This window comes from Haemaphysalis longicornis, unplaced genomic scaffold, assembly GCF_048455015.1.
Source record: "Haemaphysalis longicornis isolate Haplotype H1 unplaced genomic scaffold, Haemaphysalis longicornis Haplotype H1 scaffold_3, whole genome shotgun sequence".
NCBI classification, from domain to species: domain Eukaryota; kingdom Metazoa; phylum Arthropoda; class Arachnida; order Ixodida; family Ixodidae; genus Haemaphysalis; species Haemaphysalis longicornis.
In genome coordinates this window covers 19843407-19859510 of record NW_027526335.1, presented here as the reverse complement: position 1 = coordinate 19859510, position 16104 = coordinate 19843407, and the positions used below count along the sequence as shown (strand labels likewise).

General features: G+C 45.2%; 1 protein-coding gene and 1 pseudogene across 4 annotated transcripts in view; both read left to right on the top strand.

Moving 5' to 3' along the window:
* The window catches only part of LOC144174086 (beta-alanine-activating enzyme-like), a 41559-nt gene extending 30477 nt beyond the window's left edge, over positions 1 to 11082 (top strand). Inside the window, exons 10-14 of one of the 4 annotated variants that reach the window (XM_077702530.1) lie at positions 1843 to 1991; positions 3145 to 3248; positions 3591 to 3716; positions 6342 to 6476; positions 10661 to 11082. In XM_077702530.1, the coding sequence (XP_077558656.1) occupies positions 1843 to 1991; positions 3145 to 3248; positions 3591 to 3716; positions 6342 to 6476; positions 10661 to 11044 (898 nt within the window). In that variant the 3' untranslated portion in view covers positions 11045 to 11082. Of the gene's footprint in view, positions 1 to 1842; positions 1992 to 3144; positions 3309 to 3590; positions 3717 to 6341; positions 6477 to 10660 lie in introns of all 4 variants that reach the window. The other 3 variants (XM_077702529.1, XM_077702532.1, XM_077702531.1) reach the window with 3 other exon arrangements.
* Positions 11083 to 11562: 480 nt separating this feature from the next.
* On the top strand, positions 11563 to 14508 carry LOC144174088 (uncharacterized; annotated as a pseudogene).
* The last annotated feature ends 1596 nt before the right edge of the window (positions 14509 to 16104 follow it).

The window sequence follows — 16104 nt, the reverse complement described above, 5'->3', positions numbered from 1 at the left end:
TATGAAGCTAGCTTTACCGCACGTCACCATGGCTTGCAGGGGAGGCAAAGTTCACAAATGTCATTTGTAAACAAACTATTGGAAAGGCATTCAGTGCCCGAGGAAATCGCTTTGACGTTGCCAGTGATCATTCTTCTCAGGCCTTAAGATCCTTTATCGCATCTTTTGCATGTCAAAAGTAGGTCTCGTCATATTCGTTCCTGAGAATCGTTGTTTTAGGGCATTAGCATCCATGTTTGGTTGCTGAAGAAAACTTCTTAATGTAAGTTGGTATTGGCGCTGTTGCTGAAAGTGTGTACTGAAAAATGGTTGCTTATGCTGGGTGATGTGGTTCCCTACGGTCAAACCCGGCTATAAAGAACCCGGATAGAGCGAATTATGCTATATATCGAACAAAAATAATTAAGTTACGGAAATACATGGGAAACATATTCCTTATACCGAAGTTCACATCCGATATATCGAACTCTGCACGCCTAGAATGGCTGCCGAAATGCATGGTCTCGGAGCGGCGATTGAGATGTGAATTGGCCGCGACCACGGAGCAAGAGTTGCACCCGCCGCGGTGGTTCAGTGGCTAAGGCGTTGCGCTGCTGAGCACGAGGTCGCGGGTTCGATTCCCGGCCGCGGCGGCCGCTTTTCTGATGGAGGCGAAAAGCAAAAACGCCCGTGTGTACGAGATTTCGGCGCACGATAAAGATCCCCAGGTGGTCAAAATTAATCCGGAGCCCTCCACTACGGCGCGCCTCATCGCCTGCGTTGCGTCGGCGCGTTAAATCCCACAATCAATCAATCGGAGCAAGAGTTGCGACTTAGACATTGCGCCTCGCACGGAGCGACATGACGCCGACACTTTCCGTAACTGTTTCCGACGCACGGGACTCACGACGGAACCCGCGCAGTCAGCGAGTCCGGACCAAGACAGCAGCATCGGTGAACTGTGGGAAGAGCTCCCCCACATTCCCGATGATGTCGCGAGTGAAAGCCGTCCGACGTTTATAAGGAAGCGCTTTCGGCAGTCGATGTGCTCCACCAATGCTTCTTAGATTTTGAGGACGCGGACTCGAACTGGTGCAAATAATGTTTCGTGTAGAGAATGCTATGCTAGTTGAAGCCGCCAAAACGAAAGTGAAAACAAAAATCACCGCTTTTTTTTTTTTGCAAAGTAGGCAGTTTAGGCGGAAAGTAGCTTTAATACTTGCAATAAATGGATTATTTTGGGTATGGTAACGGCTACTTTACTGTGTTCACTTTCGATGGTGTTCGATGGTGGAGCTTAGGCGGGAGAGGGGGGCTTCCGTGGATTGCGAACTTGTAACGATAAGTTCGTTATAGGCGGGTTCGGCTATATCGAACTATTGGATATATGGAACTAATCGCGGTGCATATTGCAATTCGCTATAAACGGGTTTGACTGTAGTATTATGCTTTCACTTTGTCAGTGTAAGTAATAAATAAACTTAGGGTCGTTTAAGTCATACGGTACTCCTCAGTGCCTAGATAACTTTTTTTAAGCCATACAGATAGGTTACTTTTTATTTAAAGATAAGTATTTTATATCAGTGTTCATTTCTTTGGACAAGTACTAGTACCTAATGTTAAATGTTATATTTCTTCTCCACCAACGAAATATTTGATCTCAGTGTTAATACTTTTGGGCATGTATAGCATTTAACACTATGCCTGCCCTTTCCCACATCCTAAATACTACCCAAACCTCTGCCTTGAAGTTCTGGTCTTTCAAGCTCCTTTGCAGCCCGATGCTGTTTGCAAGTGTTTGTTGTTCTCTCGAAGGAAGGCCTAATCTGCCATGGAAGCTTGTTTCTCTCATTTTCCTTTCAGAGGGGCCACACTGGTGTTCATAGGATCACATGCTGGACGTTTCTGTGCCCTGAGTCTAGACTCCGGGAAATGCTTTTGGGAAATTCATGTTCCTGACAGAATCGAGTCTTCAGCTGGTCTCTCAAGCTGCGGTAGATACGTTGCCTTTGGTGCGTTTATTTCTCCAACACCACAGGAAGCTAAACGCCTTTGTACTTTTTTATGTGCTTTTATGTCTGCTAATCAACACTGCGCATGCTTCTGCGATATCTGGAGCTGTTTTACACCTGCTGTGCCTTGTAATATTACACCAAACTGTCAGTGCTTTTATCTTTTTGTTCTTTCTACGATGAAGGCAAAAATAATCCTGAAGAAGCACATCTGCGTCCCACACTTTGTGCGTATAGCTCACTATTTTGGGCCATATTACTGTAGCAGTAGTGGTAAAGATTGAACCATTGTTAGCAGCCATTGAGACACAAAGCAGCTGTTTTGTCAGAATGCTGCTGAGTAGAGCTTCCCAATTCCTATGACACACAACAAGGTCACCTGTATGCCAAGTTTGCAGCGTTGTTGGTGCATAACATAAGTGGCACTGCATCTGTAATGTGATTCTGCAATCATTTTCTCCTTTCCTAGTGCAATGCCTTGCTTATCTTCAGCGGCAATATTTGGCTGCTTCAGTGACATCTGCTTTTATTGACCAACCACAGGAAATTCGTACACATAACTGTAGTAAAAAAATCTGTGCGTGGCTCTGAGTCCTCTGCAAAAAAAAAGGAGAGAGAGAGAGAGAGAGAGAGAGAGAGAGAGAGAGAGAGAGAGAGAGAGAGAGAGAGAGAGAGAGAGAGAGAGAGAGAGAGAGAGAGAGAGAGAGAGAGAGAGAGAGAGAGAGAGAGAGAGAGAGAGAGAGAGAGAGAGAGAGAGAGAGAGAGAGAGAGAGAGAGAGAGAGAGAGAGAGACTGCGGGATAATCAATAAATCAATAAATAATTGCACCGAGTGGAGAGGAAACAAATGATAGTGCTGCAGAGAAGAGGGAGAATGCGTGACATAGCACATGCCATGCATCCACATTGGGGGAGTGTAGCAGCGCTTGGTGTGTGTCTTGGCATGTGGGTGTTTGTGTCTATTATGTGCACGGCCTCTGTAATCAGAAACGATTGGAGAAAAGGAAGGGGCACCACGCCGGTAGGGGGCAAGGCAGCTACACCATGAGAAGTGTTGTGAGAACAGTCAGGCAGCAGTTTTTCTGAATTGGGGACCGGCTCACATCTTTTTTATACCTCAGTTATGCCTTTTTCATGCCTTAATTTACTTTCAGGTTGTTATGATCACCGTATCTACTGTGCTGATGTTGTGGATGGAACCGTCACGTGGACCGTGAATACTGGTGCTGAAGTCAAAAGCTCACCTGCTGCGAACAGGGTGAACACATCCTTTGTGTGTGGATCTCATGACCAGTGTGTGTACTGCGTCAAGCAAGATGTGAGCAGGCTTGCATTCAATCTCTTCTTGTCTCAGTCTGATTTTCCGGTTTTCGTTTTCTTGAGTACCCCCTTGAATTCATTTCTGCCCACCCACATCTGTCACGAGCAGTGTTGGTCACGATTATAGTGATGATGATGTGACAAGAGTGCATGTGTGCGTGCAGACGCAAATTTCTGCTAAAAAGGCCTAAATGGTATGCTGTAATAACAAATTGTGGGAAGGATAGGATGCTGTTGTAGATTTCTTATCCCTTGTGTCCATCTGGCATGTGCATTTCAGACAGGCGATCTTCTGTGGAAGCAGTCCTTGGCTGAAGGGAGCGTTTTTTCTTCTCCAGCCATCTCTTACCAGCCGTACCAGATTTACGCGGCAACACTTGGTGGACTGGTTGCAGCCCTGTCTCCCGTAAGTGCTCATCACAGTCATGCGATTTGATTCTCAGCACACTTTCAGAGTGGACTCCCGTTAAGACGCACTTGAAGGGACCGGGAACATTTCTTCATATTAGTATCACAAATTCGTCTTAAGTGGATGTTTTCTGCATTGTGCACATTACAAGAGAGCAAAAATGTTGTTCATTTTAACCATAACATTGGTCGTAACCAAGTTTGTCTTAACGAGAGTCTGCTGTACCCAAGTTTTTAGGGGTGGTAGACAAGTAGGGGGGGGGGGAAGATTAACTAAAATTTGGTGTTACTGCAAATTCCGCACATCCCCCAAGCCTCAGTGCACTGTACATGCTGTCACAGTAGCATTATGCACATGATTTTTCAGCCATGCGAATAATTCACAGATGCGTAGAACCTGCATCAAAACAAGTGTCTGTATGGCAACTCAGGTGAAAATTGTAACCAGTGGGGTCTTGTGAAGGCATAAATTAAGTTGAAATGAAATCAGCCGGGCTATCGAATTGAACGAGTGGTTTGAAATATTCACATCTCAGCTTGGCCTTTGAAAGGAGACACACAGTCTAGAGCTATACAGCTGGGTTGAGGGGCCCTCAGGTGTGGCAGCCTAGAGTCCATTCCCTGTCAGTAATTTGCCGAACCTTGACAACCTCGTTAGTAGTCAGCAGTACTTGGCGTCTCATTATGCTCAAGCTGAAGTGATACACTGCTTTCATGAAACAATTAAAGACCTAAAATTGACTTTTGTCAACAATTTCATCAGTGAGAAGCCAACAGTTGCACACAGCCAGCAATGCTTGCAACCAGGTACCTGGTCGCAACGTTCCATTTTGTCAACAGTACAGAACCAGGCCTTCCTGCGCAGTGCACAGTGCAAGGCATCAATTAAATACAGTGATAGGGCGCACACAGCGACTAAAGTACTTGAAAACAAACCAAGCCACCTTTGTCTACGAAAAAAATGGGCACAAGTGTTGATTGGTAACATCTTTTCATAAAACATGTAGAATTGTGGAGGCTCAAACCAAGGCCATCACAGCAGGAACTCGAGATTCTACCTCAAAGCCACAAAGGCCAAACGGTGTGTCCTGTTTAGCACCTGTTATACTGTAGTAGGCACGGGTTGGGGCTTTTCTTTTTATTTCTCTGTATGTATGTTTTTTTCCCCCCGGCCCCGAAGTAAATGAAGTTTGTGGAAAGAATGTTGCTAGTATTGAAAGCGAACCAGTAGATATCAGTGGGTTCTTTCAGTTCTGTACCGTTTACAAAATGGAATGACACCACCTGATCGTACGAGCTTTAACTGCAGTAAAATGTGCTGTTGGGCTAGTTGGTGCATTATGAATTACGAAAATTGCACTAACTGGACGTACAGAGGAAGGAGCTTTAACTGATTGCATCATATTCAGCCCAGTCATACTAGCCTTAGCTGATTGCGTCATATTAAGGAGCCTTTGTGCATTGAGGACATTATTGGGGTCTTACTTTTCTTTGTGCCAATCTTTGCCGTATTTTGTCCAAATTATGCTTCGTTAACATGCTTCAACAGTTTCAGCACAAGTCTCTTCACACTACAACTTTATCGAAACTTTCCTTACCTGTGTTGCGAAATCATGCCGTCACAGAATTCACTTTTACTTTTCAAGCTTTCTGCAATGGACATAGTATTGCATTTTTCTCAGTTCTCAGGATCAACGTGCTACCCTCAAGTCAGTTAAGCTTCATTCACTCAGTTTTTCTATGTCTAGCCCGATGTGTTTAGAAAGGGCTAATTGCCATTTGAGCAAGGATAACAGATCGGCGATGGCACCCACACTTCTAGGTACATTTCGCACTTAGGCACAGTCTACATTGTTCTAAATGCTATCACATTTCAAACCATCTAAACTAATTGTGGTAGCGACTGTTAATTTATCTTGAATAGCTAACTTTGGCTCTGGTCATCTTCTTTTTCAAGCCGGTCGAATAATAAGTTCCACGCACTTCTTTTAGGAGAAGGCAAATTCAAAAGATTTAATAATGGTCTTAAGTTCGTGTGCACAACTTACGATGTGCCCAGGAGGTGCTGCTCTCAAATTGCTCACGTACGTTCTCTCGGTCCACTCAGATCACGCACCACACACATGCCCGCGATGACGCTTGAACGCTCGACTGTCTGGGCACAGTCCGTCTGGCGTCCCAAAGACAGACCACTTGAGCCGCCCATGTCGGACATACCGGGGCGCCTCGGTCGATCATAAACACGGCACACATGACGGCAAGCAATAAGAGATGACCATGGGATGAGGCTCGCCCCATGCACAAAGGTCTACAAATATAAACACAACACTGAATGTAAAATAAAATATATAAGGAAACCCAAGATGCGGGAGGGGAATCGTTCACCTACATTATAGACAAAGATGAAAACCCTAGGCAATGCACATTTTATTTTGCCTCATTGCCACGTTTTCATCGCACCAAACGAGGGCAAATGCCAGCTTAGTGCGGTGAAAAGAGGCCTTAAATCGAGTACTTTGTGGCCCTGGCATATCAGAACATAGTACCTTTTGTTGAACAAGGCAATATCTTGTTAGGATTTTGGTATTGCAAGAAGATCACATATGGGGATGTGTCTTTTTAGGAAACTGGAGCCATTGTCTGGACGTGCAAGTTGGACAAGCCTATCTTTTCCTCCCCCATCATCTGTGATAGCGCTGTGGGCATCTGTTGTGTCGGTGGTAGGATTTGCCTGCTAGACCAGTCAAGTGGGAGCAAGGTATGTCACTGATGCGTTTAACTTTTTTCCAGTTGATATTTTCATACCTGTTGCGTGTCTTACAGTAGAAGAAATTTATGCAGTGTACTACTCCACATGACTGAAACACGAGCAACAGAGATACGCAGTAGCAATTTAGTCTAGCAATTTAGTGGTGACTGGTGACCTTATGATGGGCTGCCGTAGGTCATTTGAAAGCAGCAGGCATGTGCTGTCATTCATTGTGTAGGTTTAACATTACAGTCTCAGTTTTGGTGCTGCATTTAGCTTTTACTTGCAGCTGCAGTGTTCATAGAGTTGCATAGAAGATTCGGGTTTACAAGACAAGCTGTTTTCTAGGGTGTTTTACAAGCTGTTTACAAGTGGCTTACACTGTGTTTGTCTGTTGAATCATTTGGCTGGTTTTGACTAAAAGTAGAGATAGACCACTTAAAGGGAAGGTGAAGAGGCTTTAAAAACTAAAGGAAATGTTGACCAGCCACACGTACACATTTAATAGTTCTCGTGAACAAAATATTTTCACAATACCGGCAGTAGAAGCAGCACAATACGCAAGCAAAAGTGGCCCAATGCTCCACACCCATCTGGGCACGCGATGCCGGAGGAGTGAACAGCGGAGGCGAAAACGGCCAGTATACGTCATAGCTGAACACCCGGCCGTTGCGGCCGTCTGTGCGACGTTCTTTTCGTCGTTTTTCCTCTGAAGGATCACCACAGGGAGAATGATACTTTTTGTTGTTGTTGTTGTTGTTGTTGATAGCTATTATTTCTCCGATTTTCATGTTCAAAAGTATGCATAAAATCCCAAATCAGACGCCTGTTCCCACGCTGGGTTTGTAAGCAGGATATTGCCATGTCAGGCAGTTTTATAACATACAGAACCAACAGCCGAGGTGGCTGTGCTTGGTGACAGCAAATATACTACCTAATGTTGAATGCTTTGCAAAACACTCTAATGTTTCTTTTTACTTGAATGTTCACATCTGATGCTAGAGATAGGAAGGATGGTGAAAACTTATATACTTTGGCCCGGGTTGTTTCTTTATTGTTCTAGAAAAAAAAAAGTCATATCTGTTCTCGAAATATCTGTTTTTTTGCTGGAGTGTTAAAAAATGTGTTAGAAAAACCCAACTTTTAGCAAAATTAAAACAACGTTCCAATCCTGATAGAACTTCTCTCCCGGCTAATATTTAAATGTGGTATTCTTACAAAGGAAAAGAACCAAGGCAATAACATTACGTATTTATATACATGCTGCGAGAAGATAAAGTTTGTCTGAAATGGAAAAATAATGCTCCGAACCTCAAAAGAAGTATTACAAGTTTGCGAGTTGCTAGAGATTAACGCTTAGTTCCTTTGCCCAAGGTGCACTGCATTATCTTAAGGGTTATTTATGCTGTGTGCCTGCATATTATAACCTGGCATGCACAGGTTACTGTTGAAGCTCACCTGCACTCAAAAGATATTTGATGATAGGAAACACCTAAAGCAAAATGTACCAGAAATCACAATGAAAAAATAAATAAATGTAGGAGCAAAAAGTGCATATACAGCCTTTGTCCGAATAGCGGTAAATTCTTAAAGGGACCCTGCAGCATTTACCATCGACTGCTCGGGATGTATTTTGGGGTAAAGTCTATTGTCTCAGCAAACTCCTCCCGCAAGAATTAGGAAAATCCGTTCCCTATCACTGAAACTACGCACGATAAGGAATCATGCATAATTGTTCCCTCTCAACTCGACTGCGGACAACGCGGTGGAAGCTGCGCGCTCTTTTCGGGAGAGGGGGCGGCTCGCGGTGTTCTCTTCTGCGGCCTTCGGTATATCACAGGCCGGGGAGTTTTCTTCTTTTCTCCGCAAGGTGGAGGGGTCTATTTCCGGTCTGGTGCCACGGAAAAGCAGGCATGGCTGCCTGCTTGCAAGTGCGCACGCAGGCTGCTAGGGTGTTTTTGAAGCAATAAACATTTGTTGCCGAGTAGTCTCATTGAAAGGAGAGTATTGAGTTCGTCACTCAAACTCCGCACGCACTCAAGACACAAAAGAATTGCCAAAACTGGGCATACAAGTTAAGGCAGTGGTTCTCAGCCATGAGTGCACTGGGAACCCTGTTTGAGCATGCGAAAGTGATGCGGGACCCCACCAGGAAATATATGTGGATCGGTGTCATAATGTCAAACAATTTGCACTTGCAACTTCATCACCCACACACTTATTCAATGCCTGCTTTTTGTCCTTGACGTTTATCATGATGCGCGTCATAATGTTGAACGATTTTCTCGAATCTGAAAGTCTTCTGAACACCTATATGCTGCCTTTTTTGTGCCTGGTTTTTTCTTATCATAGTTGGCATGTTGCACAAAAAAAAGATGTAAAATAAGTGCTATGCAGAAAAACTAAACATGCATTTCATGTGGCGCAGCCACCCTTTTGCATTGGCCGCAAGTTCTGGCAAAATGGAGGAAAGAATGGCGGGGAAAAGTTTTTGGAGGCTTTGCGGACCCCTCAAATGCTCTCCCTGGGGTCCGCGGACCCCCATTTGAGAACCACTGAGTTAAGGCATGGGAGAGGTTGGTACACAGCGCGGACAACAGCGGAGCATCACAGGAAATGCGAGAAATAAGCTGTGAAGTTGACCAGCGACAGCCAGTAGGACAGCCATGGCCACAATGACATCGTTTAGGCCATGTCAGGGGTGCATAATGAGGAAAATTTAAGAGAGCGCGGTTGGTTTTTCCGCATCTTTTACAGCGACTTGCGCGCTCACCGCTTCACATGCACGTGTAATATTTGGCTCAGGTACTCCTGGCAGTGTAATCTAAACGTCGCGCAGGTTTACATGCACTGCTCAAAGAGTGCTGCAGGGTCCCTTTAAATCGAGCTATAGTGCAACAGGCCAACGATTTATTGTCACACACCCGTGGCGATCGTTACCGAAGGTAATGTAACTACAATCTAACTGCATTGTCCGGTGGGAGTGCACAACGCACATGCAAAAATAATTGATAGGAAGCGCAACGCACATGCGAAAATCTTTGATAGGAAATAGCAAACTGACTTATTACAGATGATGAAGGAGATGCTGAACATGTCACTGCCTTCTTTCTTCCCTGTACTACATTGGTTTGCGCTGTTTCTAGCAAGATTAATTATTACCAACTTGCCCAGTTTTTCGTTCTTTCATGAAAATCAAGCTCCACTAGAGCCACTAATGCTGTAGAGGCTACAAGGTTTCAAGAATAAATGCAAGTCAAACAGGCCAACGCTATGGGTTAAACAACTGCAGGCACTGTAGAGCTGCTTCCAACATCACACGTGTGCATGTGTGTGAGTGTGTGTATGTGTGTGCTAAGGGGATGGGGGGGAACAAATAACAAAGAAAATTGGGGAGCAGAGTCCGTTCATTGGTTTGTGCATGTACTGGTAACACAAGTACTATCCCACATACGCATATGTCTGCAGTAGATGAACGCTATATTTTCGCACACGGAACGCACCTGCACTACGATAGTACATTGTTTATAAAACACCGCTGATTCTTGGGCACGAATGGTTACTTTTATATTAACAAACAGCTGGAATAGTACTTCATGTTAACCTAAGCAATAGAAACGCGCTATGCTAGCTGCCTGCATTTTTAAACTTTGCACATGCTCTAATGAAAACCTCCAGCCGATGCCACAAAGTCACTGCTTTGCGGTTACCGGTCGTGTAAAGCTAATTCAAGCTCCAAGATTCAAGCTCGAGCTCAACTAACAGGTTGGGAAGTAGAAAATGGCATTGGAGCCACGTGCAAACACTGAACTGCAAGCTAAATCGCAAAAAAAAACAAGCGCCGCTGCAGTGCGATTGTTCCCAACACTTTCGACAGCCAGCGTTGCTGAAGGGTGTCCTCTCTTGACGTTGTGAAGGTGTGACCAGTCAGAGGCATCAAAGACGAAGCGCACACCGTTTCTGCGCGCCTTGCAAGATAAATGATAGTTGGACCCATGTATAATAAATTTCAATGCTATATTTGGAGTCAGCATGCGAGAAAATACATAAACCTGCCTCTAACTCATTTTTTCGGAAAGTGTTTCAGCTTCCCTTTAATGGGGGTGGTGGTAATGGTGGTGGTGGTTGGACGACGATGCCACCCCCTCTTGATCTTTCTCTGTGCCTAGTTTCACATTTTTTTCTGCACACAGTTGTGGATCACTGAGGCTGGTGGCCCCATCTTCTCAACACTGTCACCGACTGTGAGTGCGGAGGGTCCAGCGGTGGTCGTTGGTTGCCACGACAGGCACGTGTACAAGATCTCCACCAAGGACGGGCAGGTGTTGTGGCGCACCTGCCTGGGTGCGCCCATTTATTCCACACTGTTTTGCCCAAACGACAGGGACGTCTGTGTCGGGGCAGTCACGCAGGGTGTTTTGTTCATTGTTCACAGCCAGAGTGGAGAGGTGTTGAGCTTGTACCATTTTGACAACGAGGTCTTCTCATCACCGGTTATGTTTGAAGATTATATTTTTGTTGGCTGCAGAGACAACTATGCCTACTGCCTGCTTTTAACTAGCGAGTGTTCATGTTGACAATAAAATATTGAAACGACAGAATTGGCGTTGAGAAGATGAGGTTTCAAGCTCGTAAGGAAGCTTGGCCTTGTGTCTTCTTGCAGGTTCTCAGAAAATGAGCCCTACTTCCAGAGTTCATCGTGGCCGCAAAGCACAAGTGTTTCTTGGCAGGACAACCTTGACTGATTTTACACATGCTGTTGCTTGAAAGCACACTAGGAAGCAGTTTCTGACGGCTTCTTTTAAGCATCTAAAAGTGTTACTACCGTAGTATGGTGGAGCTTGTGGACTAAGTAATGCTGCGGCTGCCCTATGCCGCTCTATTCGAATGGGCATGTATAGGTTCATAGAAGGTGTCAAGTGCTATGAAGAGTGATTGAGCATCTCAGTGTTTTGGTAGCAGGATAGTGCTTCCTTATTTCCATTGATAAACAGCATTGTAAGGTGCTGTTGCACTTGCTGCACAGACTTGAAGAGTAAAAAAGAGCAATGCAGTGAGGCCAGCTTTTGATGTTGAGAGCTTCCTGTCTCAGGCAGGGTGCGCACAGGTCCTTGAAAACCTTGAATACCCTTGAATTCCAGAAGTCTGTTTTCAAGGCCCTTGAAAACCTTGAATTTTTTACAAGTCCTTGAAAAGTCTTGAATTTCTTGAATTCTATATTTAATTTAGTAATTGTCATCAAGAAAACGGACTTTGTTGCTGAACTTTTGTTCTTGTTTAATCATTCTGAACCGCAGTCAAGAAAACACCGGTTTTTATACCTCTGTAGCCGATTCTGTTAGGCAGCTGGCAACACTGAAGACAACGAGCCGTTTCCATCCCCATCGCTATCGCATCGCTACCTCGCCATCACTCGCTGAGTCATACGGCCGCGTCCGTGCGCTAGTATTCGTCTAATCGTGATTTCAGCGCTTTTTGAACGTGGCTTCTTCGGTTCAGTGAAAGTGATGCGTTGATATGTGAGACAATGCCCGGGAAAAGCAAGTTTCAGACTACGTGGCTCCACCATGACGACTACAAGCAGTGGATTGCACCGGACACAACAAGTCCGCATCGGGCTAAGTGCAAGCTTTGCTGCAAAACCTTTGATGTGACTGCCATGGGTGAATCGGCTTTGAAGAGCCACATGAAAAGTGCCAAGCATATTGCTGCAGTGAATATAACGCAAGGTCGCGTGTTGGACAGCCATCTCACTGCTGTCGCGAGAGAGACAGGGCAGTCCGCTACCACGGCTCCGTTGCCGTCACCAAGCCTAAACGACGCTTGCAAAACGCACGAGCTTGTTACTGACGCTGAAATTATTTGGACTCTGAAATTCGTCACATCCCACATGTCGTACCGGATGTCATCGCAAGCAGGGGAGTTATTTCAGCGCATGTTCCCGGACAGTGAAGTGGCAAAGGCGTTTTCGTGTGGTGAAAAGAAATGCGCCTATGTGACATGTCATGGTCTGAGGCCTTTCTTTCTCTCAGCTTTGCAGCGAGAGATAGAACAGTGTGAAGTTTTTGTGGTACTTTTCGATGAGTCGGCAAATGACTGTCTCCAAAGCAAGCAAATGGATGTGCACGTGAGGTGTTGGGACACCGCTCAGAAAGTGACGACGAGGTATTATACCTCCGTTTTTCTGGGGCATTCTACAGCTGATGACATCCAGGAGAAGTTGCTGAGTGCCCTTGAGCCATTGCCCCTTGCAAAAGTTCTTCAGATATCTATGGATGGTCCAAATGTTAATCTGAAGTTCTTTAGGCACATCCAAGTGCACTTGCAACAAAATTACCAGGTTCAATGTGTGGACTTAGGCACTTGCGGGCTTCACACAGTGCACAACGCTTACAGGGCAGGAGTTTCAGCAACTAAATGGGGACTTGATTGCCTGTTGTCTAGTCTGAATGCACTTTTTGAAGATGCCCCAGCACGGAGAGAGGACTTTTCTGCAGTCACCGGCCAGCACACTTTTCCTCTCAAGTTTGTCGCCCACCGGTGGTTAGAGAATGTCCCTGTAATTGAGCGAGCGTTGTTGGTGTGGTCTGACATCAACAAGTACATTGAGGCTGCTAGAAAAACAGCTGTCAACCTGCCTAAATGTGCCTCGTTTAACAACTTGTTGGAGTTCAGCTGTGATGCTTTGCTCCCAGCAAAGTTGAATTTTGCATTGTGTGTGGCAAATGCACTGAAGCCTTTTTTGGTAGAGTACCAGACAGACAAAGCAATGGCCTTTTTCCTCGCAAGGGATTTAGAGACTGTTCTAAGGAAGCTGTTCACAAAGTTTCTGAAATGTTCAGTCCTGTCTGCCAAAGGAATCGTGGGCCTGCTGAAGGTCGACCTTGAGAATGCTGAGAACCATATTCCACTAGAAAAGGTGGATATAGGCTACAAGGCAGAGCAAATCATCAAGAATTCTCATGCAAGCGCAAAGGATGTGTTTCAGTTCCGGATGGAATGTAAACAGTTCTTGATCTATGCCACAAAGAAGGTTCTAGAGAGAAGCCCCCTGAAGTTTGCATTTGTTAGGGGCCTTTCTTCACTGGACCCAAGACAGATGTGTACAAAGCCAGACGAATGCCTTCCTCTTTTCAGAAAAGTGTTGGATACCCTCATCACTGTGGGTAGAATGGCTGACCACGTTCGAGACAGTGTTGGCTGAGTACACGGAGCTCCTGCATGAGCAAAAACATAAACTTAGACAATTTGACAAGGGCACTGATAGGCTGGATGAATTCTATGCTGACCTCTTGAAGTTCAATTCAACCTACTCGGAGTTGTGGAGCATTGTGAAACTTCTGCTTGTCCTCAGTCACGGCCAAGCAACAGTTGAACGTGGATTCAGTGTGAACCGGCAGGTGTGCGTAGAGAACTTGAAGGAGCTTTCATACGTGTCGCAACGGGTTGTGTGTGATGCGGTTGAGAAGGCAGGTGGTGTCCTACAAATTCCAATCACTAAGGAACTGAGGATTGCTGTGTCGGCAGCTAGGCAGAGGTACGGAGCATACCTGGAAGCCCAGAAAAAGCAGGACCTTGATGCTTCAAAGCAGAGGAAAAAGCACTGCATAGAGGAAGAGCTTGACGCAATGAAAAGAAACAAAAGCTGGAGGCCACAATTGATGACCTCGTGGCTTCTGCAGATGCCTATGCGGAAAAAGCAGAGGCAGAAAATGATGTGACACACATTGTCAAGTCAAATAGCCTCAGGAAGACGGCAAAGGACAACACAGCTGAGCTTCACTCGATCAAGGTCCAAATTCAGCAAAAGCGACTGGAGCTCCCCTGAAGAGGGTGGCTAGGAGGAGCTGCTTAATTTTTTTTTGCTTTGTGCAGTTAATGCTATTTGGGGCAATAGAACAATTTTCTATTGTGTGTGACATGAACAAATCTGCATTGTGATATATGATAAACCTATTCTTATTTTTTCTGTTCAGTGCAAGCAAATTTGCATTGTGAGATTTTTTTTCTTTGTGCAATAAATATGTCGGGCCTTTTGAAAGCCTTGTCTGCAGATCTTTGATGTAAAAAAATCAAAATAACCTCGCGCAGAGGGCCTTGAAAAATCCTCCCACAGGGGCTTGAAAGTCCTTGAAAACCCTTGAATTTTTCTTGAAAAGGTAAAAAGCGCGACTTGGACAACGACAGTAGAGAAGGACGACGGGACGGGAGCGCTTGTCCCGTCGTCCTTCTCTACTGTCGTTGTCCAAGTCGCGCTTTTTACCTTTTCAAGCATAATGCACCAACTTGCCCAACAGATTTGTTTCCTTGAATTTTTCTCTTCGAAACCTGTACGAACCCTGTGTCTGACACTAAAGCAAAGCCTTTTCTCTTCTTGAGGGTGTGCAATGAAGGTAAAATATGCACATCCACAGGGTCTGAAAAAACTTTGAAACTCGTTGCAGCCTTTCAATAGGAAGCTAATGAAACGTGACTGTGGCTGAAATAAATGTTGCATATCTTCGAGGCAAGTATAAATTTTTGTTAAACTGTTTGCATTTGTCTAGAGAATTTGAGACAGCGTTAGTGTGTACTATTGTGATGAAACAGCACGCAAAACCAGGACACAAGAGGAGAAGACAACAACAACATGAGCGCTGTTGTTGTCAGCGCTCGTGGTGTTGTCTTCTCTTGTGTCCTGGTTTTGCGCGCTGTTTCATCACAATAAATCTTTACCAACTGACCCAGTTCTCGACTCTTGGTGTGTACTATGCCTGTTGTAGGCTGCATCAAAAGGCATGGGTCTGGAGGGAATGGACTTTGATGGAGATAGTTATTGCAGCCAGATGACATTGTAGCTTGCATCTTCACTTAGTGTCTAGGCATGACATAAGGACACCCATACAGAGGCTTCACCTGTCACAACAAATGGTTCAGGCTGGTTTGAGCCCCCTGTGTATATGCACCAAGGAGAACATTTCCCTGCTTTCCCTTAAAAGAGTACTGGCACGAAATTTCAAAGCTGAGACTACTACATAAAAGCTTCCTTTGTGTGTGGGGATACCCCCACCAGGAAACTTCAGCAGCAACCATTCACTATAACATATTTTAAATCAATTTTAGACTCTGCACACACGAGAAAGCTCGGAATGGATGCCCTTTCGGCATGGGCATCAGCATGATGCGCTGAGTGCCGCGCTGAGTGCCGCGCCATGCGCCTCGCCCCAAAGTGCTGACGTTGGGGCTCTTGTGACATAGCCAAAGCGCTGGCTGCTGTTGGCGCGCGCTGCTCAGCCTTCTGTATCACATCACAGTTCTGGAACTGACGTCATGCGGCCCTGGCATGTGCGACCACAACCGGTCGGGACGTGCTCGCTCGCTCTAGCGCGCGCATCTAGACCGGTCGTGGTTTAACAAGAAGGTCAAGACCATTCATCTCGATGCTCATGCCGTTGAAACCGAAACTGAAATGAATAAACCAGTCCTCAAAATAATTATTTCTGTTGCAGTTAAGCATTTAAGGTGCCATTCTATGATTACTGTGTTGACAGGCCCCCATAGCAGCGACAGAAACATGGCATGAAAATTTTGTGTCGGTGCTCCTTTAAGAAGTGTTCTGCCGTTTGCAAGGACAAACAAACATGTAATGTTAGTTTAG